The sequence below is a fragment of the Bipolaris maydis genome (genome assembly GCF_028858645.1).
Source record: "Bipolaris maydis strain C4 unplaced genomic scaffold PSV08scaffold_16, whole genome shotgun sequence".
NCBI lineage: Eukaryota > Fungi > Ascomycota > Dothideomycetes > Pleosporales > Pleosporaceae > Bipolaris > Bipolaris maydis.
The window spans coordinates 382,818-406,776 of record NW_027093872.1 but is presented as its reverse complement, the minus strand read 5'-3'; the positions used below and the strand labels follow the sequence as shown (position 1 = coordinate 406,776).

General features: G+C 50.6%; 10 protein-coding genes across 10 annotated transcripts; 3 read left to right on the top strand and 7 right to left on the bottom strand.

The window, feature by feature from the left end:
* Nucleotides 1–383: 383 nt before the first annotated feature.
* PSV08DRAFT_405403 (uncharacterized protein) lies at nucleotides 384–1,258 on the bottom strand. Its single transcript, XM_014223501.2, has 3 exons — nucleotides 1,148–1,258; nucleotides 800–1,098; nucleotides 384–713 (listed from the first exon to the last, which is right to left on the bottom strand). Exons 1-3 carry the CDS (start codon nucleotides 1,173–1,175, stop codon nucleotides 528–530), a joined length of 513 nt encoding a protein of 170 aa, XP_014078976.1. The 5' UTR covers nucleotides 1,176–1,258; the 3' UTR covers nucleotides 384–527.
* Nucleotides 1,259–2,093: 835 nt separating this feature from the next.
* On the bottom strand, nucleotides 2,094–3,333 carry PSV08DRAFT_381817 (uncharacterized protein; the record flags this gene model as incomplete). The annotated part of the gene is made up of 3 exons (XM_014223500.2): nucleotides 2,094–2,443; nucleotides 2,499–3,049; nucleotides 3,141–3,333. The coding sequence occupies 3 exons, from the start codon at nucleotides 3,331–3,333 to the stop codon at nucleotides 2,258–2,260; spliced, it is 930 nt and encodes a 309-aa protein (XP_014078975.2). The 3' UTR covers nucleotides 2,094–2,257.
* A 500-nt stretch (nucleotides 3,334–3,833) lies between these two features.
* Nucleotides 3,834–4,588, bottom strand: PSV08DRAFT_366052 (uncharacterized protein; the record flags this gene model as incomplete). Its single annotated transcript, XM_014223499.1, has 2 exons — nucleotides 3,834–4,428; nucleotides 4,479–4,588. 2 exons carry the CDS (start codon nucleotides 4,586–4,588, stop codon nucleotides 3,834–3,836), a joined length of 705 nt encoding a protein of 234 aa, XP_014078974.1.
* Nucleotides 4,589–7,604: 3,016 nt separating this feature from the next.
* PSV08DRAFT_366051 (uncharacterized protein) lies at nucleotides 7,605–9,178 on the bottom strand (the record flags this gene model as incomplete). Its single annotated transcript, XM_066093106.1, has 3 exons — nucleotides 7,605–7,921; nucleotides 7,972–8,094; nucleotides 8,143–9,178. 3 exons carry the CDS (start codon nucleotides 9,176–9,178, stop codon nucleotides 7,605–7,607), a joined length of 1,476 nt encoding a protein of 491 aa, XP_065948068.1.
* Nucleotides 9,179–10,734: 1,556 nt separating this feature from the next.
* On the top strand, nucleotides 10,735–14,872 carry PSV08DRAFT_356378 (uncharacterized protein; the record flags this gene model as incomplete). The annotated part of the gene is made up of 9 exons (XM_014223495.2): nucleotides 10,735–12,524; nucleotides 12,581–12,664; nucleotides 12,687–12,736; nucleotides 13,197–13,307; nucleotides 13,524–13,733; nucleotides 13,786–13,791; nucleotides 13,848–14,008; nucleotides 14,148–14,224; nucleotides 14,275–14,872. 9 exons carry the CDS (start codon nucleotides 10,735–10,737, stop codon nucleotides 14,870–14,872), a joined length of 3,087 nt encoding a protein of 1,028 aa, XP_014078970.2.
* A 723-nt stretch (nucleotides 14,873–15,595) lies between these two features.
* Nucleotides 15,596–16,318, bottom strand: PSV08DRAFT_381815 (uncharacterized protein; the record flags this gene model as incomplete). Its single annotated transcript, XM_014223494.1, has 1 exon — nucleotides 15,596–16,318. One exon carries the CDS (start codon nucleotides 16,316–16,318, stop codon nucleotides 15,596–15,598), a length of 723 nt encoding a protein of 240 aa, XP_014078969.1.
* A 726-nt stretch (nucleotides 16,319–17,044) lies between these two features.
* On the bottom strand, nucleotides 17,045–18,926 carry PSV08DRAFT_405398 (uncharacterized protein). Its single transcript, XM_014223493.2, has 2 exons — nucleotides 17,905–18,926; nucleotides 17,045–17,851 (listed from the first exon to the last, which is right to left on the bottom strand). Exons 1-2 carry the CDS (start codon nucleotides 18,524–18,526, stop codon nucleotides 17,391–17,393), a joined length of 1,083 nt encoding a protein of 360 aa, XP_014078968.1. The 5' UTR covers nucleotides 18,527–18,926; the 3' UTR covers nucleotides 17,045–17,390.
* Nucleotides 18,927–19,292: 366 nt separating this feature from the next.
* Nucleotides 19,293–19,914, top strand: PSV08DRAFT_366048 (uncharacterized protein). The gene is made up of 2 exons (XM_014223492.2): nucleotides 19,293–19,530; nucleotides 19,584–19,914. Exons 1-2 carry the CDS (start codon nucleotides 19,465–19,467, stop codon nucleotides 19,875–19,877), a joined length of 360 nt encoding a protein of 119 aa, XP_014078967.1. The 5' UTR covers nucleotides 19,293–19,464; the 3' UTR covers nucleotides 19,878–19,914.
* A 756-nt stretch (nucleotides 19,915–20,670) lies between these two features.
* PSV08DRAFT_356375 (uncharacterized protein) lies at nucleotides 20,671–21,128 on the top strand (the record flags this gene model as incomplete). The annotated part of the gene is made up of 3 exons (XM_014223491.1): nucleotides 20,671–20,815; nucleotides 20,932–20,999; nucleotides 21,090–21,128. The coding sequence occupies 3 exons, from the start codon at nucleotides 20,671–20,673 to the stop codon at nucleotides 21,126–21,128; spliced, it is 252 nt and encodes an 83-aa protein (XP_014078966.1).
* Nucleotides 21,129–22,181: 1,053 nt separating this feature from the next.
* PSV08DRAFT_231222 (Intradiol ring-cleavage dioxygenase) lies at nucleotides 22,182–23,849 on the bottom strand. The gene is made up of 3 exons (XM_014223490.2): nucleotides 23,206–23,849; nucleotides 22,654–23,138; nucleotides 22,182–22,568 (listed from the first exon to the last, which is right to left on the bottom strand). Exons 1-3 carry the CDS (start codon nucleotides 23,452–23,454, stop codon nucleotides 22,295–22,297), a joined length of 1,008 nt encoding a protein of 335 aa, XP_014078965.1. The 5' UTR covers nucleotides 23,455–23,849; the 3' UTR covers nucleotides 22,182–22,294.
* Between the last annotated feature and the right edge of the window lie 110 nt (nucleotides 23,850–23,959).

Genomic DNA, 23,959 nt, shown 5'->3' with positions numbered 1-23,959 from the left:
AGCGGGTTAAACCCTATTTAGACTACCTGTAACGTATACAAGTAGCTATGTAACTTAGAAGTTTAGTTCTTTATCGAATACAACCCCTTGTATACCTCGCGATTGCTCCCCGGAGCGCAGCCCCTTACACCTAATTAACTACACTACTCCTAGCTATATAGATATAGAAGGAAATGAAAGAGTAGACTCCTTAGTAAAGCAAGCTATAAAACAAACACTAAAAAATCACAAATAAGCCTAGCCTTCCTAGGCAATAAGATCAAGCTCCTCTAACGAGCTAGCTAAGTGGAAGAGTAGAGAAAGTACAGGAAAACAGCAAGAGGGAAGAAGAGTAGCTACAGAGCTATCCTCGATCTAAGGCTTAAAAACTAATTAGCAATTTATAGAGGCACGAGAAGATATATTTTAAGCTCTTTCATTCTCTCAAGATAGGGCATGGATACTTTAACTCCTACCTAAAGAGAGTAAAAAGGAGAGAAACACAGAGACCCCGCCCTATTCCCATTCTCATACTCACACCACCCCCACTAAAGCACCCTCAAAAGCGCCCTAATAAACCCCTCCTCCTTCGCCTTCTCCTTGGAAAAAATCCTTCCATCAGTCGTATATTTCCTAAACGCCGCGTAACTCTTGAACCGTATCACAGGCACCCCCATGTTGCGATGATCAATCAGATTCACCAAGTTAACCAGTACATTCTTGCTTCCGAGAACCTTACATCGTACATTAGCAACAACAACAACTCCATTTTCATCACTATCAAGGTCTTTTTTTTTTGTGAACTTTGTTTGTTACGTACCGTTCTGCACTGTGTAATACTCGTCGGGACCTCGGTAATAAGCACCTCGCGACAAAGCGCCTGCCACGACTCCAACTTGGATGTATCTTTCCCATAGGCAGCATCGAATTCGGCGGCCTGACATTGGTTCCAGCGCTTGCGTCTGAGTTTGTCACCCCAGTTCCGGGCGTTGGCGAGGCGCTCGAAGTTGGATTTTAGACCTGCGGTGGGATCGTAGACGAAGGGGGGGAATTGCGAGAACCAGGTGCCGCCGGGATTGGATTTATGCGGTTTTGGAGAGGGGGTAGGGGATGGTGTGGCTTGGGGTGGTTTAGCTGGGATTCAGGGTACGAGGGGGGTGGTACTTACGAAGAGAGTGGGGACAGTTAGGAGACATGGTGGAGTGGAGTGCTGGTACAGCTACTTTTGTGAGCACGGAGGTTTTCGCTCTAGGTATTGATGAAAATGAGATGGTAAGTTACATAGATTCTAACGCGCAGTTGATATAGAAGTCACTTTCACAGCCTGGGGCAACAAACAAATCCATCGTATGCGGCATGGAGGCTACATGCATGACGCCGCAGCGGCAACAAACCACCACAAAGAAGAACCCCCTTGTATCGCTGTAGCCTAATGCTTTTTGTGAGCTTTTAGAGGGCAATGAGCTAACAACCCTGAAGCTTTGCTATCTTGTGAAGACTGGGCGCATTGAGCGAATGACGCACGGTGGTGTCACCGTGCCACACACATGCATACAAGGCAGATTTGGGGCTGTGCAAACATTGAATGGGACGAAACTTGGCCAATTGCTGCCTTGGACATGTATCAGTGTGCCAGTGGTCATTTTCAATTGTTTGAAAGGATTGGTTCGCAAGCTATGGCACGGTACTGAGCAGGACGTGCCGTCCCGTTCTTGCACCACTGCATAAGACAGCCACAGCCCCAAAACATATTGACTAGCGCTTGGTCCAGTTCTGGATATGTTTTTGATGCGAGTGAAATACTGAGTTTAAAAAGAGAGAGAGAAAGAAATGCGACACATTTCACCACATCGAAGAGAATGCCTTCATGCATCCTGTCATGGTATGAAGAACTGCTTCGACTCCACAACGGCAGCAAGAGCCTTGCAATCCAGCTAGGCTACCTACGTTTTTATCGGCCTTGATTCTTCTTATCGATATAGAAAATCGCGTCGCCAAACTTGCGACAGTCTTTTTTACCTTGACCAATATCCGTAAAAGAGCAGTGAGTGCACAACACGGCATTGAGAGGTTGCGATATATCAGCTAGTCTCCAGCGGTAGCGTTTGAAAGTAGTAGATGTTATTGAATATTAGATACTATTCTTGCTTATTCTTAGACTGAGCTCAACACAGAGGTAAGAGAGATGCAATTTCGGTCTTTCCATCATGTATATTCGATGCCCAAATGTCAAATCACACACTCCGAACTCCAAAATGGCCATAAATGATTGGGGTGGCTACAACCTGCAAAGCAGCGATCTGAAGCATCCACCACCCGCTTTCGCAGCATCCCTCGGGAAACAGCCGCTCTTGCGAATGCTCTTCCGTAATTTGCTGAGAGACTCGTACTGAACGATCTTGATCTTTGGGTTTCTCTTGTTGTCAATAACGGTAAAAAGGTTAATCTTCAAAGGGTCAAGGATCTGTCTATGATTAGCACTCTGCTCCTTCGTGCCTAGGTGGAATTCAGAAATGAACCTTCTTGCACTGTGTAACTGTACTGGGAATGTGAGTAAGACCAAGATCGCGACACATTTCTTGGTACTGCTCAAGTGTATCTCCATCAGTACCCCAGTAGAAAGCAACTTCTGAGCTGAGCAAAGAAACAAACTGTTGCCTCTTCACACTTCCGGTCCAGTTTTTGATGTGAGCGAGACGTTCAAACTCAGATTTGAAAGGCGCAGTTGGCGAGTGCACGAAGTTGGTGAATTTTATCCAGGCAGGATTGCTGTCTGCTTTGCATTCAGAACTGCTCAGTGAGGGCTTTCTTTCCGATTCGACCGGGTCCCTGTATTCATTTGTTTCGGAGACCGATGCCGGGTTGAGTGGAACAGGAACATCGACAACCGCACCTAGGTCTTCAAAAGACTCATGACTGTCGAACGACCTTACGCTATCAAAGGAATCCGCCCTGGAAATGACCGAGAATGATGAGGTGTCAGATACGATTGAGAGTCTGCGCATCCTATCTTCGAGATGGATTCCGCCATCTTCTAAGGCTTCAGTCTTATCTTCACGTGCTAATTGACCTGTGTCATAAGTCAGCAACACACTTCAAACATGACACCTAATAGCATCGCATTGAACACTCCAAATACATGGTGAAACGAGAAGACGTACGACGCTGACCATATGGATACTCCTCTTTGAAACACTCTTTCCAGCGCGAACGCCATGTCTCATTGCCGCCCTCCCACCCCTTTGCTTTAGCCAGACGCGCAAATTCGGCTTTTGGTGAGTTGGCAGCATCAACAACGTGGCCGATATCCCTAGACCAGGCTCGTATCAGCTCGATCTGAATGCCAGAGGCCATCTTCTTTACACGTGGAGGCTCTTTGAGCGAAGGAGAGGTTGATTGACGTCGCAGTTTCGGGGCCGGAAGTGTTGGGAACTGAGGGGTTGGGAAAAGCAAAGTTAAGCCGATACCGTTGTCTGGATATGTTGGAGATAGCTGGGAAGGCGGGGCAGGAGTCGTTAGCTTTAATACGCGCTCACACGTGGTTGCAAGTGTACATAATCCTGATGCGGTTAGTGGCGTCAGCTTGAGCTAGGGTCCATTTACACCGAGCGATAGAGCGGGTTGCGATATGTGGCCTGTGCCAATGAGTTATCATTGCTATGCTAACATGGGCTATCCAGGTGCTCTTCTGTCTATTACCATGCTGGAATTGGCAATTGTCTTGGGAGCGAAGTTATCCGCGACGTCCCGATAACCAGTACAGGTCTACACGACATAAGCCGTTAGGCCCAGATCCATCCCCCCGAGCTGCATCGCACGAACCAAACAATCTCAGAAAAGCACTTCGAAGCTCCCTAGCGTGACTTCCTAATCGACTGCTTCCTAGGCTGTGTAGACTTCTGGATACGGCTACTTGTACGCTTCTTGCTGATGCCCATGCTTGCCACTTCTGCTTTCAAGTCCCCGGTATGATCTCCAAGCTGTATGGTCTCAAGAGCTTTACGCCGATGTGCTGCTGCGCGTGTTCGTCCCAGGCTATCTACATGTACATCGAGTCTTGGATTGCTCTTGGTCGCATTTGTAGAGTTGGGAGGAACTTCATGGTGGTTCTCGTCACCCACTTGTCTGGCTTCATCGTCGATGTTGCCCTGTTCCTCTACTTCACCAACGGTTTCATCGGCGTCGGCGTTAATCATTTCATGATCCTCTTCGGTTGTCGTTTTGCGTGTACCATCATTTACGTCTTCGTAAATGTCGAATACGACTTCAGAGTGATCCCTCGCTGCTGCTGCCATTGCAGCCTCCTCGTAAGCACGCGCTATCGTGATAGGAAGAGGAATGATCGGAAAGCCTTCCGGTTGCCGAAGCTGAAGCTCATTCTCGCCGTATTGGGCCTTAGCGGCACCAAAGTCGTACTTGGTATTGTGGAGCTCAGGCATCTTGACTTTTCTGCTAGCGCATGAGTTTTGTAAAATCGAATACTCAAAAAATATACTTACTTGGCTGAGAACTGGCCACTGCATGTGACAACTGGGTCAGAGAGCGCAGTACCTGAGTCGATTCGAGGTTCTTTGCGCAACACCTCTGATAGTACGCGATGACCGGACATAGTTCGGGTCTTGGTATCTGAGTAGTTATGCTATTCTGGTGACGCGGTGTGTGTTTTCGTTGACGTGGGTGTGGTTGAGGACTATACTTGCTTTGTACGCAGCACACAAAAGCGCGGCTGTGGGAGCTTGGACTAGCGTCTCGAGGTGAAAGTGAAAACGAGTGACACTTTTTTGTGTGAGTGTTGAAGTGAGTAAAACAAGTTTGGTGAACGCAGTTAAATGATAAAAGTATCTTTGTGATGTTACAGGGTAACAGAATGGAGTTGCTGCAAGGCCCGATTGTCAAGATACGTATGTCGGCCAATCCTTCCCATGGTAGCTTGGTGTGGAAAGAGCCGGTCGATACACGAATGGGGATGGTCGCGGTCGACTACTAAGAACAAACTGCTAGTTATCAGACGGCTGTGGTGTGTTGCATAGAAAGCTTGGAGCGATAGGTGAGGTATATTGTCGCAACACCTGTTCGCTCCCCAATCCGAAGGAGGAGTTTCGGCTCTTCGGGTTCCGTCGGAGCAGTTTGACACTTTAATACTGTGATATGTTGGACCACACGATGGAAGTTGACGCTGATTCGAAGTGCAAGAGATTCGTAAGGCAGTGTACTAACGACATTTGTCTCTTGTTCGGATGACGCATCTTGTATGTAGATCTTATCCACATATGGTAAGTCTAATGGATAAAGCAAGATCCGCAGTTATTAGTATCAGCGAAGAGGCCTTCGAACAAGTTTGCATTAACCTATTGTGTTGAAGAAAACGTGTCGAGAAACAGAAATATCGTACAAAACTTGCTACTTATAATTCTGCTAATAGGTCCTTCGACAGAGAAGTAGGTCACATGATATCATCACGTGCTTCATCAATGGGCGTAGCCCTTATGCTGTGGCTGAATGCACATTTGAACATGATTACTTATTGGTGGTCATGGTCAAGATTTGATTCATATCAATTTGTTCTTCCGATCTGCGATCCCTATGTCGTTTTAGCCTAATTGCTCCTGGAACGAGTGAGCGCTTCTAGGACGACAGGCCGGTTGCATTCGATTTTCTGCCGGTGAGGCAAGGCAGTCGCAACTGCGACCAATGCTGGTGTGGAGGATTGTGTGCGTGCATGCAACCCGATTCGTAGAGTACGAGAGTATCAGGACAATGTAGGTGTCTGATGATGGAAAACCTGATATCCAAGTTGTAGCAATGCGCATAGTCATTCCACCCTTTCGCTCTCCGATATGGTCCCTTGTTGCTACTACTGTGAATATGACCGACGAGTAGTCAAAACCCTACTCTGCTCACCAGGATTAATGAATAGGCAGTGGTTCAAGTGATTCCTTGGCATTTAGGTTGAGACATAACTGTGGCGGAACAGCACGCGTACAATGTGAGAATCAATCACTACCTTGACGTCATACATCCGTGGCAGTGCTCCAGTATGTTGGGAAGGGTTGTGCTTTTAGGTCTGTCTATTTGGCCCAATAGTAGGTCATTAGGCACATCAATGTGTGTGGCTATCCGTTTCGAGTATGCGCGAAAAGTACCGTCCTCTAGTGTGCCAAGGCCTTCTGCTTGTGCGCCCCTCGATTGGCCTGGCAAGCAAGCCACCATCTCTTCTCCGCGCCCCGATTTTCCCATTGTGGTGTATAAAGCGGGATCCCACCCTTATATGTCAGCTCTGGCGGGGCTCATGCTTAAACACAGTAGCTACTGTGTACATAGAACACATTTCAAGCCTCAGAACCTTTTCTATATAACTGCTGCTACTAACACGTCCAACTCACTTTGACACACCATCTGCTCGTCTCTTCACTTCTATCACCATAATTACATCACCTACACATTTCTGACAAGCAAGCATCGCCATACTCCATTTACATCGTATTCCGTCCCAACCTAGCACATATTTTGGATCTATCTTGGGTCATTAGAAAGCAACAGTCCACATACTGCTTTCAGACAATATGCTTTTACAGCTTCTCCTTGTTGCCCTCGTATGCTGCCCTATCAGCGCATACGCTAGCCCCATCTCCCCCGTGTTTCAGCGACGACGCCCACTCGAGAGTTCGCCTGTCGAATCACAACATAGCCTATCTGTCGAGGCCATCATTGGTATAGCCGCCATAGCCGTAGCCGTATTGGGCATAGCGCTTCCCCTCATATGGCCTAGCGTGAGGTCATGGCCCTGTCGCTTACGCTTCCGTCTCAGTGCGGCCAGCTACAGTATGTTACTACTGCTCCCCGCCATCTGATAACATTTAGCTAGCGACGCAATACTGATGGGCCGAAGCAGACTATAACATGCTATTTCTTAACCGTCTGCCCCGATGTGCAATTCCATCGCCGCCGCCGGTTACCAGTCATGCGAGCGATAGAGCAGCCGCGGCTGCGATACCCCGATCACAACGCGCAAGATTCGATCATTCTGAACAACATCGCGAGTTGATGCGACGCGCCCTGACGTCCTGAGGGTATGCGAATAGATTGGGAATGTGTGTAGGCAAACTCCGATACAGTACAGGAGCCAATTGGTGGGCGCAGGCAGGTAATGTGCACCAGTTGTGCAGCAGGGACAACGTACGCGTAAAAGAACATGCATTGTGTCGTTGCACCACGTAGCCCGCAACTCTTGGGTGTATATCCATTCCAAGGCTTTTTTTAACTTTTGCCACATCTCTCTATTTCTAGTGCTTAGAGTATTTGACTCTTGTACTTTTACTTTACTTACACTAAGGCACTAGAGAAGATTATCGTCCTTAAACCCACGAGTAACAACATATTCGAGAAAGAAATAGCCGGATCATTGCACTCAACAAGATATCAAGATCAAAGCGTGCAACGAAGCGAACATATGGAGCAGTAGCTCGACTAGCATGGTGCTGTTAATTCGATGGCCATGACTCTATTACAAAACGATATAGCACTTGGTTGTGCATGTTACATCACAAGAGAAGACATCTGCACCGCAGAGCATCTCATCCCAGAATTTCCACCATCTAAACCTACAACTTCAGCTGGCCGAAGATTCAAGCACGGAAGGTAACTGTCCTCTTCGTGTTGCGCCTCATGCCTGAAGCCTTGTGCTGTTGGGCTCCAGCAGCAGCTCCAGCGTCGGCGGCAGCGTCAGCGCCCATACCAGCGTTGGCGGCAGCTCCAGCACCCTCAGCAGCTTCAGCGTCAGCGTCAGCGGCAGCACCGGCGCCCATACCAGCATCAGCAGCGGCACCCATTCCCTTGCCTTTACCAGCTTGAGCGTCGGCGCCCATAGCAGCATCGGCAGCTCCAGCTTGTGCATCAGCGGCAGCACCGGCGCCCATACCGGCACCAGCTTCAGCGTCGGCACCTGCATCTTAATTAGCACCATTTCGGACTCTTCTGGAACCTAAGACGTACCATTGCCCTTGCCCTTGCCCTTGCCCTTGTCCTTGCCCTTGCCTTTTCCCTTACCATGATGGCCCTTGCCCTTGCCCTTGCCTTTTCCCTTTCCGTTGTTACCGCCAACGCCAGCTGTACCATCTAGGCTTGTTAGTGTCTAGAGTCGTTGCTAGAGGAGACGATACTTACTTCCTGCTTGAGCAGCTCCACCAGCAGCATCGTCTTGCATACCCTTAGCCAACTCCTCTTGCTGGTTAGCAGCATCTTGGGCAGCCTGATCAGCCCCGATGTTGCAGCTGTTCTGCTGTTCAGCAGCAGCTTGCTCATCAACAGCGGCTTGTTGACCGGCTCCCATAGTGGCATTGTTTGCTTGCCCTGCTGCGGCCTGCTGCTCGGCCGCTGCTTTTTGCTCCTCTGCCTTTTTCTTCTCCTCTGCCTTTTTCTTCTCCTCTGCCTTTTTCTTCTCATCTGCCTTTTTCTTCTCTGCTTCCTTTTGCTTCTCTGCTGCCTGCTGTTCAACAGCGGCTTGTTGACCGGCTCCCATAGTGGCATTGTTTGCTTGCCCTGCTGCGGCCTGCTGCTCGGCCGCTGCTTTTTGCTCCTCTGCCTTTTTCTTCTCCTCTGCCTTTTTCTTCTCATCTGCCTTTTTCTTCTCCTCTGCCTTTTTCTTCTCTGCTTCCTTTTTCTTCTCTGCTGCCTGCTGTTCAGCAGCAGCTTGTTGACCGGCTCCCATAGTGGCATTGTTTGCTTGCCCTGCTACGGCCTGCTGCTCGGCCGCTGCTTTTTGATCGGCTGCCTTTTGCTCCTCTGCCTTTTTCTTCTCCTCTGCCTTTTTCTTCTCTGCTGCCTGCTGCTCAGCAGCTGCGTTCTGGTCAGCAGCTGCGTTCTGGTCAGCAGCTGCGTTCTGGTCATCGGCAGCAGCAGCATCTTGTTGTGCCTGATCAGCTTCAGCGGCAGCCTCATCTTGCTGTGCAGCAGCATCTCCTGCATTAGCATTATCCATAACCATACTACCCCGTGCGGCCAAGAGCACACCGCGGAGCTTTAGGGCCTTTTCGCCAAACTTATGCACAACCTCTTCTTCGCGACGGCCCAACTTCAGGTTGGCAATAGCCGTGTCCTGGGAGCGAGCAGCGATTGCTGCTCCATTGCCTGCGAAAGGCGCTGGAGCCGCTGCCACAAAGGAGGCGGAAAGAATTGTGAGAAGGGGAATAGAGGTCTTCATAATGATGGTATTCGGTTAAAGTTGAAGGATTGGAACGAGATGTGTCGAAATGTAAATTGAGCACAGCTCTTGAGAATCGAAGTGAAAATAAAAATAAGTGCTCAGCACGAAAGAATGATCCGAATGATGGAAGGTGAGCGTGATGTTGTAAGCTTCTAAGGGAATCAGGTTATATACAAACTTGACCTTATGCACCATGTCGACCTCCCTGAACAGAGAAGTACTGAATATAGAACAAGCCGCGTTTGCTGAGATGGGTGTTCATGGTCTTCCGAGCACATCACACATGCGCCGTTGGAGGATGCCTGGAGAGGGTCAGGCCTCAAAGAGGTCTGGCCGATCAGGCCCATAATTCTCTCACAGGAACAAGAGCTAAGCTTCCAGTTACAAGCGTAGATCATGTCTACTATGGGATCGGGGCCGCGGCTTGGCTGTAAACGGTCGAATGAAAACGCATGAATAGGAATATGGAATTGTGGATGAGAAGCGAGAAGCACGCCTGACGCCGGGGAGGCGGTCGTCATGCAGAGATGCGGCCTAGAAATCGAACGTGTACAGTTTGAGAGCTTGTTGCAGACAGGGCCGGGGGGGTATATGCGGAGAAATTACTATCCTAAACGCATAAGTTTGGAGTTTGATGTATGACTGAGGTTTGCCGTCGTACGTGGGCCTGAATCTCAGCTGGTTTCAGACCCACCGAGATGTGCCCGCTGCAAGTACATACCAAGAAGCCTCAAAGGTCTTGACGAAAACTGCTTTTTGAAGGAGATGATATTGAAGGGGAATGATCTGAATACAGGCCATGCGTCTTCTAATTTGATCTACTACTGTCCAGTCGCTTGCCGTCCTTCCGCTCTGCACTGGTGAAGGGGTACAAGAGACTGGTAGATTTTGCCTCGAGTCAGGGGCATTCGATGCGTGTACACAGTAGGTGATATGTCAAACAACTACAACAGCTGCGCTCACAGCCTCTCAAGCAGAACGACGACAGCAGGATTCCTGCCCTGTAGCTGATCGGTTTTGTGGGTTCCATGTACCGCGTGGGCCCATTGCAGTTCACCAACGCTGCGGAACGTCTCAGTATGTGGTGTTGACACGCCACGAGCCATACAGGAGCCGGGGGATCAACGCCTCGTTTCTGAACGTGTGGGTTACATGGTTAGAGGTACGCTGTAAATCAACCGCCACCGTGCTGATAGTCGGGTCAGCTGTACATGTTTTGACAGGTGTTGAATGTGGAGAGTGGAGCGAAGGAATTACAAAGTGACGGGTGACGGGGTGACGGGAGCGCTGGCCAATGGCGTGCGCCCCGTTACAATCCCGCACCTAGCCTCTAGCCTCGGCTGCGACTTTTGGACATCGTCATTTTCGAAGTCTGGTCAAGGACGGCGCAGTCTTTTGGTGCCTCCGTCTCGTCGCCACCCGGACGGTTGAGTGCTGGCTAGTGGAGTGTAGCCAGTCACGCGTATACATATACAAGCCTTTGAGATCCCGTCCCTCTTCTCACCTGGGTTCTCCACGTCCATCAACGTAAAATGCCTGTCCAGCACGCCACAATGGCTACACGGTCCATCCCCGCGTCCATAACACGACGGCTGCTCACGACGTCGCAATCCACACGCATAGCAACACGACCAATTGCATGCGCGTCACCGCGTATACGAAGTGTGTCAGGATCCTACCGCCCGGCACTCCGAATTGCCGGCCAAAGACGACCTTTTTGCACAACACCACGCACACGATTGGCTGCGGTAGACGACGCATTCGACCCCAAGTCGATTGAGCGCGAATCCGATGAGGTCGATGTGCTCATTGTGGGTGGGGGCCCGGCCGGTCTGTCGGCGGCTATAAAGCTGAAGCAACTTGCGACAGCGGCAGGCAATGAGGACTTCAGAGTTTTGGTGCTGGAAAAGGCTGGAGAGCTAGGTGATCACATCGTCTCAGGCAACGTCATTGAGCCTTCTGCTCTTGATGAATTACTTCCGGACTGGAGATCGGAGGATAACTTAAACCGCTTCGCTGACATTACGCCTGCGAAGGAGGATCACATGTACTTCATGACCAGGGACCGCGCCATACCCCTCCCCAAGCCCCCGCAGATGAACAACCATGGCAACTACATCATAAGCTTGAACCAAATGGTCAAGTGGCTCGGCGAACGAGCAGAAGAGGTCGGCGTAGAGGTCTACCCTGGGTTTGCTGCGTCCGAAGTGCTTTATAACCACGAAGGCGTTGTACGGGGTGTAGCCACCAACGATCTTGGCATATCGCGAGAGGGAAAACCCAAAGATTCTTTTGAACGAGGAATGGAATTCCATGCCCGTGTCACATTGCTTGGTGAAGGCTGCCACGGCAGCTTGTCAAAGCAGATTATCAAAAAGTACGACCTGAGGCGGGACAGCCAGCATCAAACCTACGGCCTCGGAATCAAAGAGGTCTGGGAAGTGCAGCCCGAGAAGTTCAAGTCTGGTCTGGTCGTGCATTCTCTGGGTTACCCGCTTCCCAAGGACACCTATGGAGGGGGCTGGATGTACCATTTTGGCGACAACTTGGTCAGTATTGGCTTAGTGGTCGGGCTTGACTACCCCAATCCGTGGCTGGCGCCTTATGGCGAGTTCCAAAAGATGAAACACCATCCGTTATACAAGGATGTGTTGGAGGGTGGCAAGTGCATCTCCTACGGCGCAAGGACTTTGATCGAGGGTGGTTTCCAGTCCATCCCTAAACTTGCTTTCCCCGGTGGTGCCCTCCTGGGAGATGCAGCGGGCTTGGTCAACCTACCGAAAATCAAAGGCACACACAATGCGATGAGATCAGGTATGCTGGCCGCCGAGGCGACGTGGGACGCTCTCCAAGCCAACACAGACGGCGGGACTGTATTTCTGTATGGCTATGAAGACAAGATGCGCAAGTCACCAATCTGGTCAGAGTTGAAGACGGTGCGAAACATGAGACCATCTTTCCATACCCGTCTTGGTGTATACGGAGGTATAGTGTACTCAGGGTTGGAGGCATACGTCCTCCGAGGCAAAGCGCCTTGGACACTGAAACATGGGAAGCCTGATCATGCAGCAACAAAACCTGCAGATGAGTACCAGAAGATCGAATACCCCAAGCCGGACGGCAAGATCAGTTTCGACATATTGACCAGTGTCAGCCGTAGCGGCACAAATCATGAGGAGGATCAGCCCTGCCATCTCCAAGTAAAGGATCTTGATGAGCATGCCAAGAGGGAGTGGCCCAAATACAAGGGTGTCGAAAATCGCTTCTGTCCCGCGGGTGTGTATGAGTATGTCGAGGATGCCAGCAAAGAGTTGGGCGTCCGGTTCCAAATCAACGCTCAGAAGTAAGTATCCAAAAGAGCTAGTCAAGATTGAGCACATTCTGATTAACTGGTTGTAGCTGCGTTCACTGCAAGACTTGCGATATCAAAGTACCGGATCAGGATATCAACTGGCAAACACCGCAGGGCGGCGAAGGACCAAAGTACGTCCTGACTTAACGACAGTCACCTGGTGAGCTCCATACCTGTTCAACTTAGGCAGCTCAATGCGCAAAGTAAGACATCACCCGACATGTATATTAGGAGAGACCACATGTGTATGTATAAGTGGCCAGCCCAATTGTTGTTGCTGCCCAAGCGAGGATTGCCGACTGCAACAGAGGCACATGAATGACATATCTTGATTGCCAAGCATTTCGTATTGGTGAATATGTGGTCGGGATACGTATTCAGCATGGCCTCTCAGCGTATGATAGCACATGCATTTGCGTAAGGTCACATCCGAGTGGTAGCCTCGGCAGGACATCCATGGGCCTCAGAGAGAGCGAGATGCACGTGATGTCCGTGCTCTAGCTTAGCCAAGTAAGGCGGCGTTGGGCGAAGTTCGTCTCCGCGCCCTTCGTCACTCTCCACCCAACAACCACGCCGGGGCCTGTCACATCAACAGCAGCTCGGCCATCATCTCTGCTTGCACCCCGCTGCCGCGATACCGGGCATACTAATTTCTCTCCTCAGACTCGAGCGCGCGACATCTGCGCTCATCCGGCTCCCTCCAGGCCCTTCACCACTTAGGTCCTTCTACCACTGCCCTGCATCCACCCTTCGCCACCTCCATCAATCTCCAAGGTACGACTAGCTGCCTGCATTGCATTCTCTGGCCATTCCTCGCGCGTCTATCCCGGTCCTTGTAGTTGCGCGCATAGCTGGACGCTGGTTTCCTGGTGTCGCGTCTCTGAAACGGAGCCTCCCATATCTAGCAGGCACGATGCGCACTCCTTCGCTGGCTCTCCGCTTACTCATGGACATGTGCTCACCATTTTATCCAGACTAGGTTATCCTTAGGCCAAAGTTCCACCATAACCCCCATCGCCATGACTGAGGTATCGTCTACGCGCCTATACCTAGGCAACCTTCCCCGTAATGCCACCAAGGCAGACGTCGAAGGCCACTTTCAGACGCATGGCACCGGTGAGATTACCGAGATCAAGTTGATGAACGGTTTCGGTTTCATCGAGTACAAGGACGCCATGGACGCTCGTGACGTCGTTCCTGGTAAGCTTGGTTCACCACCCAATAGATCAGAGAAGTGCTAATTCCTGTGTAGCTTTCCGTATGTAGTTTGTCGCGTTCAATTCCTCCAGACACGTCCTCCTAACCTTTTATAAGATGGTTCCGATTTCATGGGCGAGCGCCTCATTGTCCAATTCGCTCGCGGCTCGCGCGCCCGCAACGAGAACTTTACTCCCCACGAGCGCGTCCCACCACGTCCTAGACGTACGCCATACCGGATGAGAATAGCAAATCTTCCGGTGGAGACCAGCTGGCAGGTCAGACTCCCCGATCATTGGATTTCCCCAGTTTCCTGTTAGGGTCAGCGTACCGTTCCCGGATCAGTAATGGCTTTATTCTCGCGTGCTTCCCGTTATACATTCTGGATTTGGACCTCGCTTAACTTCGAATGTATAGGACCTGAAAGATTTTGCCCGTCAATCTGGATTGGACGTCGTCTACTCTGAAGTTGGCCGTGAACGCGATGGCACTGGGTGAGTGCACTACAGTAAAGGCCTCCTGACGGCATGCTGACGCTATTAAGATTTGTCGAATATGAGACGGCCGCCGATCTGAAGACTGCAGTGGAGAAACTGGACCGCCGTGAGTTCAAGGGGCAGGAGGTTACCTGCATCCAAGACGTCTCTGATCCTCCCCCACCTCCACCTTTTAAGCCTAGGGCTCCTTACGGAGGCCCTGGTGGTCCCGATGACCGGGGCCGAGACAGATATCGATCGCGCTCCCCTATGGGACGCCGCGGCTACCCACCTGCGCCGTACGACGACTACTATGACCGTCGCGGCCCCCCTCGTGGTTACAGCCCTCGACGCGACGACTACCGCCGGCGCACACCACCCCGCGAGTTCTATGACAGGCGTGACGTCGGTTATGGACGTTCGCCACCTCGTGGTCGCATGCCTGATGAGTATGGCCCACCGCGCGCGCGTTACCCTGACGATCCTTATGATGCTAGGGCCGGACCTCCACCCCGTCGCTATGACGACCCTTACATGAACGGCCACGGGCGCCCTTACGACGGAGGACGACCACCTTCCCCGCGTGGTGCTCGTCCCCGCAGCCCGGGAGGACGCCCACCCTACGATGCCCCACCGGCTGACTACCCACCCCGCGGTCGCTATTAGAACAGAAGAGCATGACTGGCAACGTATGTCGAACACCTCTGGCTCTGCCCTGGTGTCGTATTCTCGCGCATCTACTGACGTACATCCAGTAGGCCTGTGTGGTGCCTGAAGTATCATTTCTTTTTTTTCTAAATTGACGCTCCGAGGCTTCCCACTGTGGACATGGATTATGCGAAAATGGAGCCTAAGGATATCCGGAGGTATGACTGTGCGACATGAGGCCAATGAGACTGATTATTACCTTTCCTACTCCGGGGCCTTGGATCCTTGATGTACCTTTACTATTCTGGCGCGGCATCGTCCTGATGCGCTATCTGGCATGGGAGGTTTAGTTCCCTTTGAGACGGTCTCCCTACGACTGTCATAGCTACATGGAGGATGTCCTGGTTTCTGTACCGTCGAAACAAAGTTTTCTTGCACATATGGATGTCCTTTTGATCTCGTTCCAAACGGTTAATGTGGTTTTTAACATGTAAAGTATGCGCGGCCCTGCTGCTACAAAGAAAAGAGTTTTTCAAAATTGATATGCTGTTCGTATTTGATTCTTCTCCGTCTGCCACTGAGATCAATCAGGACGAGACTACTTTACCGGGTTCTTCTGGATTTGGACATTTCATGTGGTCTTGAGTTGTCGGGCCTTGAAAGAATAACAAACTCGTGAGTAAGATGGATACGGTGTTCACAACGTTCCCACGCATTCTTTTACATTGCATACTCGTCTATCTACAATTTCATCTCCTCGCTCTCACCGTGTTCCACATTCATCCTCCTTCCACAATCCCTACATATGCTGGGTTTTGTATTTGGCTTCAGCTCCGCCGGCGACTTTGCCTGATATTCCCGCCCACAGCACGTACACCGTACATATCTCTTCCCCTCCCCACCTCCCCTCCCAGATTCCCGCGGCGGCACTGTCGTATTCCCATTACTCCCGTCCATCCCCGCCGCAGCAGCAGCAGTATGCTCACACACATGCCAGCCCTCATGCCTCATCTGACCCTGCGCAGACGCACTCTTCGGCCGCATAGCCAACTCCATGTGCCGCAACGCCGTCGTTCCTACTCTCGCCTCTTCTCTCCCTTTTTTCTTTTCTACTCGTCCTTCTGTGGTCGTCGAAGCACAGGTAGAAGTAGGCTTCGCCTCCCGCCTTTTCTCGGCCCGACGCCCCGAATGCCAGGATGAAATACTGGCGGGCCGGGGATGCTGTGGCAGCCGGTCGTCGTGCTGCACAGGGATATAGCCGGGCATGGGGTCTGGGCGTGTGAGTTCGCCGTTGGGTAGGAAGCGGGGCTCGGATGTGTAGGCTAGGCGGGCGGCTAAGGTGGCTAAGCAGGGATGGGTGGGGGTGAGGGTGTAGTGTGGGGGTGAGGGGAGTTGGGGTTGAGTGGGTTTTGGTTTGGGTGTGGGTGGGGGTTTGGTGATCGGTTGGGGGATCCGGAAGGGCATATTTGTGGTTTGAATTTGGATTCGATAGGGTGGAATTATTTGGATGGGAGTGTGGTTTGGTGGTGAGGGTGGTAGGGTGGTGAGAGTGAGGGTGGTGTTTAGTTGTTCGGGGATGGTAGTTTGTGGTTTGTGAGGAATTGTGATGGTTAGGGGGTTGGTGAGTAGTTATAGCCACAGTAATATGAGTTTGTGCGAAATGGAGTGACATTTTGTGAGACTAGGAGCCTTTGCTACCATAGTTGAAGGATTTTGTTGCGGTCCAATTGACGTGTGGCTATTGGATGTGCTGTTATTGTTATTGTTATTATGAGTGTTAATCGTCTCTCGAGTTTGCGATGAGCCTCTTGAGATTGGTGCAGTCGTTGGAATTTTGAATTCTGGTCAGGGAGACTATGGTTCGTCTCGATTGATGGTTTGTAGGTCGAGCATTGCCTGCTTTTCATTAAGAAATCCAATGACTGAGCACAAAACCACGGAACATAGGCATCAAGAAGTCCATGAAGTTTTTGACAACTAGACATTTGTCTTCCTATGCGAGAAGATCAGATATCTGCTTTAATCCTCACTCGTTTCCATAGGCAGATACCGTTCTTCCGAAGACCATGTGATTTGAATCATCTGTCTCTGGTTTTATGGTTAAGAAACGACGAACTCAAACAGAGGCAACATTACAATTCAAGCACGCCCTGGAGAATATCAAACCAAGCAATAGGGGGAGAAGAGCATGAAAAGTGAAAGATGATCATGTTATGTATTGTTAAAGCTGGAGCTACTCTATACAATAACCATCTCGCCATGTCTTCAATAGATCACGTTACGTCACCCAAAGTTTTAGATTATGTAGTCCAGGCCTCGCTGCCCAGTGACATGAGTGACACGCCCAAACCCAAGCCCTAGTGTTGCATATGCCAGAAGTTAAATCTAATCAAATCGTTTCATAAGTACGCCTGTTTTTGCCTTTTGTTATTCTTCGTAACTCCTACAACACGTATATCAGTCCAAGCGGAAACCGCAAATATTTTTGTTATGAACAGTGGCCCTTAATTCTGGTAGGGCGAGCGACAGCAACATGCTATTGGGCTATGGTCCATTCATCATCAGATGTATAGTCAGTGCCGGTGGCGGCCAGAATGTCGACAACGGGTGTAGGAACCAACTCCGGGCTGGACATTAGCTCGTCGGAAGTAGTAGGAGTATGTAAACCGGACAATGATACCACCGAGTAACCATCATCCTCATCGGAAGACAAGGCCTCGACACCTTCCATCACATCCAGTTGTGCAATCTTGGGTCGATGGACAAGAGTGGTGGTAGAGGAGTCTGTCGTGTTCCCCGCATTCTCCCTTTTGTTTGTTCCGTACGTAAGAGCAGGAACAACAATGGACATGTTCTCACTTTCTGGCTCATCCGAAATTATGATATCTTCCTCACAAATGGCCTCTGACAACAGGTCTTTTGAGGTAGTAGGAATGGGTCGGGTGCAGGGTTGGACGCATAGAGTGTCGAGACACAACCGTATGATTTGGAAGGCACCTTTTGAAGTTAGTACAGTTCCAACAGCTATGTCAGAAATGTATGAGACTTACAATCGTCTTCAAAATTGCGCTCCATGTTTGTTGAACAGAGGTCTTGACAGAACTCTGGGATGTCGGTCGCGAGCTTGATGAAGTCCGCATCCTCCCCTAGGTTGTAATCCATGAACCTTGAGATGATGTAGTTAAGGAGCGTACCAACAAGGTCGTGCTTTTGGCGCGCCAGGTTGCTGTAGTAGTTCTGGTATACGAAACGAATGGTTTCGAGCAGATCTTGTGGCGGGACGGGTACACAGCATGCAAATTCGATTTGGCAGGTGAAGTTGCCGTGGGCGAGGAGCTGCAGTTCGGGAATATCAAAGTCTTTGGCCATTTTGTAAACCTCGACATGTGGAAGCAACAAGGGAGGTTCGCCATCCGCAGTGGATGGGAGGTAGCTACCGGTGTAGCAGTAGCGGAGTAGCGAGATAAGTCCATTTGCAGATGGAACCTCGATGCTGGCCTGAAGACAACCATTGAAGCCGTATTCGAATGCGTGGTACAGCAACGGGCATCTGTCGAGGAACATGTATGGGCAGATACGACACGAAATCAGACGAACCTCTCCGCCCGCAAGCACAGCTTTGAGGGTTGCGTTGCCCTGGTCAGACATGTCCAAGAATGAGAGGTCGTCCATGTTGATGCGGCAGGCCGAAGGCCGTCAACTGTTTCGCGGCAAATGTCCAGTATTGTAGTGTATTGTGGATATCACGTCGAGTCAGCGAGGATGTTGAGCAGGCTGTAGCAGTGAGAAGGGCCGCCTGGTTTGTGACGGTGGGCAAAGTATGGTATGTAATGCTTCGAGATGGGTCCACAGGCAGGTAGAGAATCTAGGAGCCTCCGCTGTAGTCTGACAGGCATAGCCTCGTGGCTGGCAGTGACGGGGAGGAAACAGAATCAGGCAGCCGTTTGCACACGCAGGGAGCCAGGCACGTGTCCCATGGAAGGCTACCGCCGGTCCAGGGTCGGCTGTAGTTGGAATGTAGGTGGTAATGATTCAATAATGATACAGGGGACGGTTCTCGACAAAAGGCATTACATATGGGTAGGATCCAGGTGCTGTCACAGCGGAGGGGCATTTAAGCCTCGAGCAGCGCCCTCTGGAGGGTGGTGGTACTGCATGCCGAACATGTGCTTATTGGCTCTGGGAGGGCAGTGCCAAGAGAGCCGGTCAACCATTCGTGGAGCGACGATACAAGTGCGCATCTAAGGCTGAGGCTTCTGTCAGCTGCATCCAGCGTAGAGAGCCAGTGGTGGGTGTTGAGGGGTGGATGCATCATCCCTGGCCCCCTCGACCGGGATGCAGCCGGGCAAAGAGCACCAGCCACGACCCGCCTGTCTCCACACGTGTGGCGTGGCCGGGCACCTATCCGCAGCCCCTCGGCCAGATTTCCCCATCGCTATACAAACTTACGTACGTACAGACGTACCTACTCGTGAGTGTCGCTGGGTGTCGTGGGCGTGCAATCCTCCTCGTACCCATTGATTCTGCTATTGGAACCTCCTATTCTTCCGCACTCAGCACGCCAGTTGCTGCTTTGCAGTCGCGTGTGCAAGCTTCCGTCTCGTGCCGGCATGGGTCTTTTCTCGATTCTGCCTGAGAGCTTCGCGGTGGTGGAGACGTGGATTACGCGCATATTCGTGAGTACTGTCGTGTGCCTGTAACCGCAATCCGGACTTCTCACTAGCCCTAGCTTTTCCTCGGCCTTATAGCCATTGCCCCGTGGGCCGTGCTGCTCGTCTACGACATACTCTTATACGTCTTCCGCGCCGGTGCGCACGAGATACCCGTCGTGGGCGGACGCGCCCGGGGAAAGTCTAGGCCCCGTGCTCCCAGTCTTACAGAACGGCCAAGCGGTCGCCGTCGCAAGTTTAGTTTCCGTGGCTTCGAGAAACCGGTGCTGAATACAGGGGGTACAAATACCGACTCGCACGACGCTCGATCCCGTCGCATAACAGAGGAGACAACAGAGGATTCGTCGTCATAGTTTGCTTGGAGACAGGCCTACAATGGAGCATTTGTAACTTAAGCTACGTTCGCAAGACTGTGTGTAAGAGTTGGACTTGAGAGGACATGTGCTGTACAAGTGCCTTGACGCTGTCTCAAGGCATTCACTAATTCTCAAGGAAAACGTGGACAAAAATCCCGCATACTGAAACTATGTTGTGAGATGGAAATCAGCGCATGGCATTCCTCGTATCTGGAAACCCCAAAAATGAGGCCTTGCATATATATAGAGAGCGACCGATGGATTTGCGGATCCGGCAAAAGACCGATTCAAGCAGTTGTACCACGTCAAACCTGAATCGCTCGAGATGACAGCGGGGATGGGCCACTTGAGGTCAAGACGCCGTCCATATCGTTGGAGATCAACTATCGACAAGCGCCATATGGAATGGGACTCGTGTCTTCGAGCATAATCATGCGCTCTTGTGCCGTTGTGTCTCGCTTGTGCCCAAAGTGTCTGGGGCATATATTACCAAGAGTTTCAGATAACAATATGCACCAATCACGTCTGGCCATTCACGAGGGCCGGCGCATGTATCAGAACAGGCTATGGAGATCATAGAGTAGGTATGTGATGAGCTAAGCCTGGTTTAGCGTGTTCTGGGGCCGTGCCTGCTCTCAATGAACCTTCACCTTCCCACCTCTTCACTGTCACAACAACAACAGCAATTGTCACTTGCAGCTTCTTTCAATTCTTCAGATCTCATCAACTCCACACACACACACACACCTTACGTCTTTCATAAATCTCAATTAGCATCACCTACCTCACAATGGCTGTTACTACCACCACCACTACCAAGACGGCGACACCAAAGACGGCAAGCGCCGCGGGCGTCAAGAAGACTGCTCCCAAGGGCGGTCGCGCGGGAAAGAAGAACAACGCCAGAAACGCCATGGCCAAGATGCAAGCATACTGTAAGTATTTCACCATTTGACGCGCTTTGTCACGTTATTCAGACGTGACTGTCGCGTTGTTGCCACGCAAAGACGGGCTTTGTTAGGGGTTAAGGTTTGCTGACCGACAACACCAGTCAAGGCTCACCGCGACGAGTACAAGGACTTGTCTTTCAAGGAGCAGCAGCAAGAGCTCGGCAAGAAGGTACGTTTTATTCTATCCATTCCAGGCGATTCCCCGCTGCGACATATATTGCGCCATGACGTCGTGTAACCCTTGCTGACAATGTGGCAGTGGAAAGCTTCTCCTGAAAACCCCAAGAACAGCGCTTGAACGGACAGCGAATTGCTTTCTTTGAAATGAAGGGGTGGTTTTCTTTTTCTTTTTTTTTCCGTCTGCTTTCTTTTATTCGGGTCATGTTTCGACAGTGTGTTATTGCAAATTTGCCGATCAAAGTCAAACTCCAGGCTGCTAAAATGTAGCTAGAAAATCTGCGCCTGGGACTATGGTAGCTATATCTGCTTCAACAGTAATATGGAGTAATTTATTCAAACTGATTGCTACTCTATGAAAGTTTGTTGCTAGGCTCATTGAGGTGCATGTAAATGCAAATTACTGACTAGTCGCGCAGTCAGATGCTTACACCAAATCGTAGATATGAAGACTAACTATTTACAGCTAAGCACTTGAACTAGGTATACAAATTTGTCTATGCCGACGCGAGAGGCCGGTCATACGCAGGCTGTAGGGGGGGGGGGGGGGGGGGCTCCGGTTGCACAGCCGAGGGAGCTTGTTCACAACGCCTTGGCATAACTGCCTCTTTTTTTTATTATCATTCCCATCATCTCTGCTACACAAAGGTTTCTTTTAGAAAATCTAACATTGTACTTTCATGCCTATTGAAGAATTCACATCCCCCTGACTTCTTACCCCCCTTTATTTCGCTTACTACATATATTCTTTGCACACAGAAATAAGAAAGGGGGACGGGGGGAAAAATGAAGAGGAGTAGACGTGGGTGCTTTGATTCTAGATTACAGAGCTGCATCTTATTTTTTTTTTAAAAAAAAAATTTGGTAAGATGCGGGTCTTAGTTTGGAGATTTTTTTTTTATAACGGAATTTTGGAAGACGTGCAGTGAAGAGAGAGATTGTGGTACTAGGGGAACTTGGAGATTTGTTGTAAGTTTATGCCAAAAAAAAAGGATTTTGGTGTTTGGATTTTGGGAAGAGAGAGAGTGTGTGTGTATGTGTGAGATAGCAACCTGAGGCTGGCCGGCGGGGATTTGCTAAATAATACTTTTGGTGAATATAAGGGTTGCCCACATGCTAAACAAGTCTACTCTTGCAACCAGAAAGTAATACTAGAGAGGCTTGAAGCGGAATTAGAAGGCTATTTCCAGTTTCTTTGCTAACTACCAAGTATTTCTATTGTTGAGTGATAGCTATCTATATCCTCAAAAAGATTCCATCTACTCTTCAAGAAGTTGCAGAATACACCTAGTCAACCTCAGGAACAGGCAGCCCATTCACAATCATCATGCCCTCCCGCCCCAGCGACTTCATCGCCTTAACCGCCTCATCATGCCTCAGCTGCTTCGTCTCGTCATCCGTCACAAGCACAAAGTCGTACGTAAGCAATTTGGTTCCCTCGGCTACACCATACTGCTTCGCCTGCTCGGGCGTCACCGTGTCCAAGGGGACAATGAGTGAGTCCTTGACACCAAAGACGGCGTCGGAGGTTTCGTAGGGGGAACCGCGGAGATACAAGGCACTAAAAAAAATTGTCGTCAGTTACACATGTCTTCCGCCCTGCTGCAAGGCATTCAACAAGGTGTTGGTAAGGGACGAAAACGTACGTAACCAGATTGTCAAATCCCTCCTTCTCAAACAGAAAATGCATATGACTCGGTCTCCAGCAATGCCTGCCCAGCTTTTCCAGCAACTTGCCTACAGGCCCATCGCTCGGAATAGGATATGGCACGGGTACAATTCCTTTGAACCAAAATACACCCTGATCATCGCTTATCACGATTGCGCGGCCATCGGCCTTTTCGCCGCGGTCCTCATACTGCACATCGTACTTGCCGTTGGAATCTGTTTCCCAGACATCGATCTTGACGCCGGAGATTGGGGCCCCCGATGTAGTCTTCACGGTGCAGAGGACAAGCAGAGGTGTGCCGGAGGGGTCGGCCGAGATTTTGGAGCCTGGTGCGGAGACAGGGGCGTCGTGCGTGTGGAAGGGACCAAGGACCGTGCCTTCGGTTGAGGCAGGGGGTTTGGGGTGGTCAATTGAGTCGACGAGGAGGGAGAGACCGACAATGTCGGAGAGGAGGATGAATTCCTGTTGTTAGTTTTTGTGGTTAGCTTTGGGGAGGTTTTGGTAGAGACAATAAAAGGGGAATTCGTACTTGTCGCACGTCACTACATATCTGGCCTACTTGTGTCAGAAATTGGATTCCTGCCATCCATTCGTCGAAACTGAGGCGTGTCTCGCGTGCAAAGTCGTGCAGATGCGTTACGAGACGCTCCATGACGTATTTGAGCCGTGGGTCGCTGCATTGCGAGTTTATGCGCTGCACGTTTTCTGTGATGTTTTCTATCGTGAGGTTCTTGAGGACGGGTACCGTCGATTCATCTGCGCTCTTGGAATACGACATTGTTGGACGCTGGGAAAGATGAATGTGTGAGGTGGGCTGGTGGTGTTTCGCGCGTGGGCTGCTAGGTTTGCGTAACGAGGGCGGTTATGGATTTAAAAAGAAAAGAACAAGTCACAGAAACGGGTTGGGCAGGCTAAAGTAAACCATAAGAAATTATGGCCCGATTGACATGAGGATATTTGAGCAAATCCGGTGAAGTGTTAGCCACGACATGGGACAGTAGCATCTGACCTCATCCGACCTCGGCTAAAAGGTAGGGGAATGCATGCCAGTTCCGTTTTGTTTGTGCTCCGTTAGTAATGGTAAGAGAGCTCATAGGCTCAATGGCCACGAATGAATAGGGTCCAGGCGGTCGCCGGGAAAACATTCACGAGGTAGGGATGACGATGTTGGAGGGGCTGGGCTCTCGGTACCTGGATGCGGGGCACTGGTAGCGCTGGCTTACCAACAGCTTACTTGTAAGCTCTCAGTCGGCAGAGAAGGTCGGAGACAAGCTGACGTGGGG

Bases quoted from the DNA above. Each gene is read 5' to 3' on its own strand.
- PSV08DRAFT_405398 (XM_014223493.2), bottom strand. From the start codon at position 18,526: ATGGACGACCTCTCATTCTTGGACATGTCTGACCAGGGCAACGCAACC. The intron at 17,852-17,904 runs GTAAGTCTCATA...TAACTTCAAAAG, and splicing joins GCGCAATTTTGAAGACGATT to GTGCCTTCCAAATCATACGG.
- PSV08DRAFT_366048 (XM_014223492.2), top strand. From the start codon at position 19,465: ATGGGTCTTTTCTCGATTCTGCCTGAGAGCTTCGCGGTGGTGGAGACG. The intron at 19,531-19,583 runs GTGAGTACTGTC...CACTAGCCCTAG, and splicing joins CGTGGATTACGCGCATATTC to CTTTTCCTCGGCCTTATAGC.
- PSV08DRAFT_231222 (XM_014223490.2), bottom strand. From the start codon at position 23,454: ATGTCGTATTCCAAGAGCGCAGATGAATCGACGGTACCCGTCCTCAAG. The intron at 23,139-23,205 runs GTACGAATTCCC...AACTAACAACAG, and splicing joins TATGTAGTGACGTGCGACAA to GAATTCATCCTCCTCTCCGA. The intron at 22,569-22,653 runs GTACGTTTTCGT...AATTTTTTTTAG, and splicing joins GGATTTGACAATCTGGTTAC to TGCCTTGTATCTCCGCGGTT.
- PSV08DRAFT_405403 (XM_014223501.2), bottom strand. From the start codon at position 1,175: ATGTCTCCTAACTGTCCCCACTCTCTTC. The intron at 1,099-1,147 runs GTAAGTACCACC...AACCACCCCAAG, and splicing joins TAACTGTCCCCACTCTCTTC to CCACACCATCCCCTACCCCC. The intron at 714-799 runs GTACGTAACAAA...GTACGATGTAAG, and splicing joins GTATTACACAGTGCAGAACG to GTTCTCGGAAGCAAGAATGT.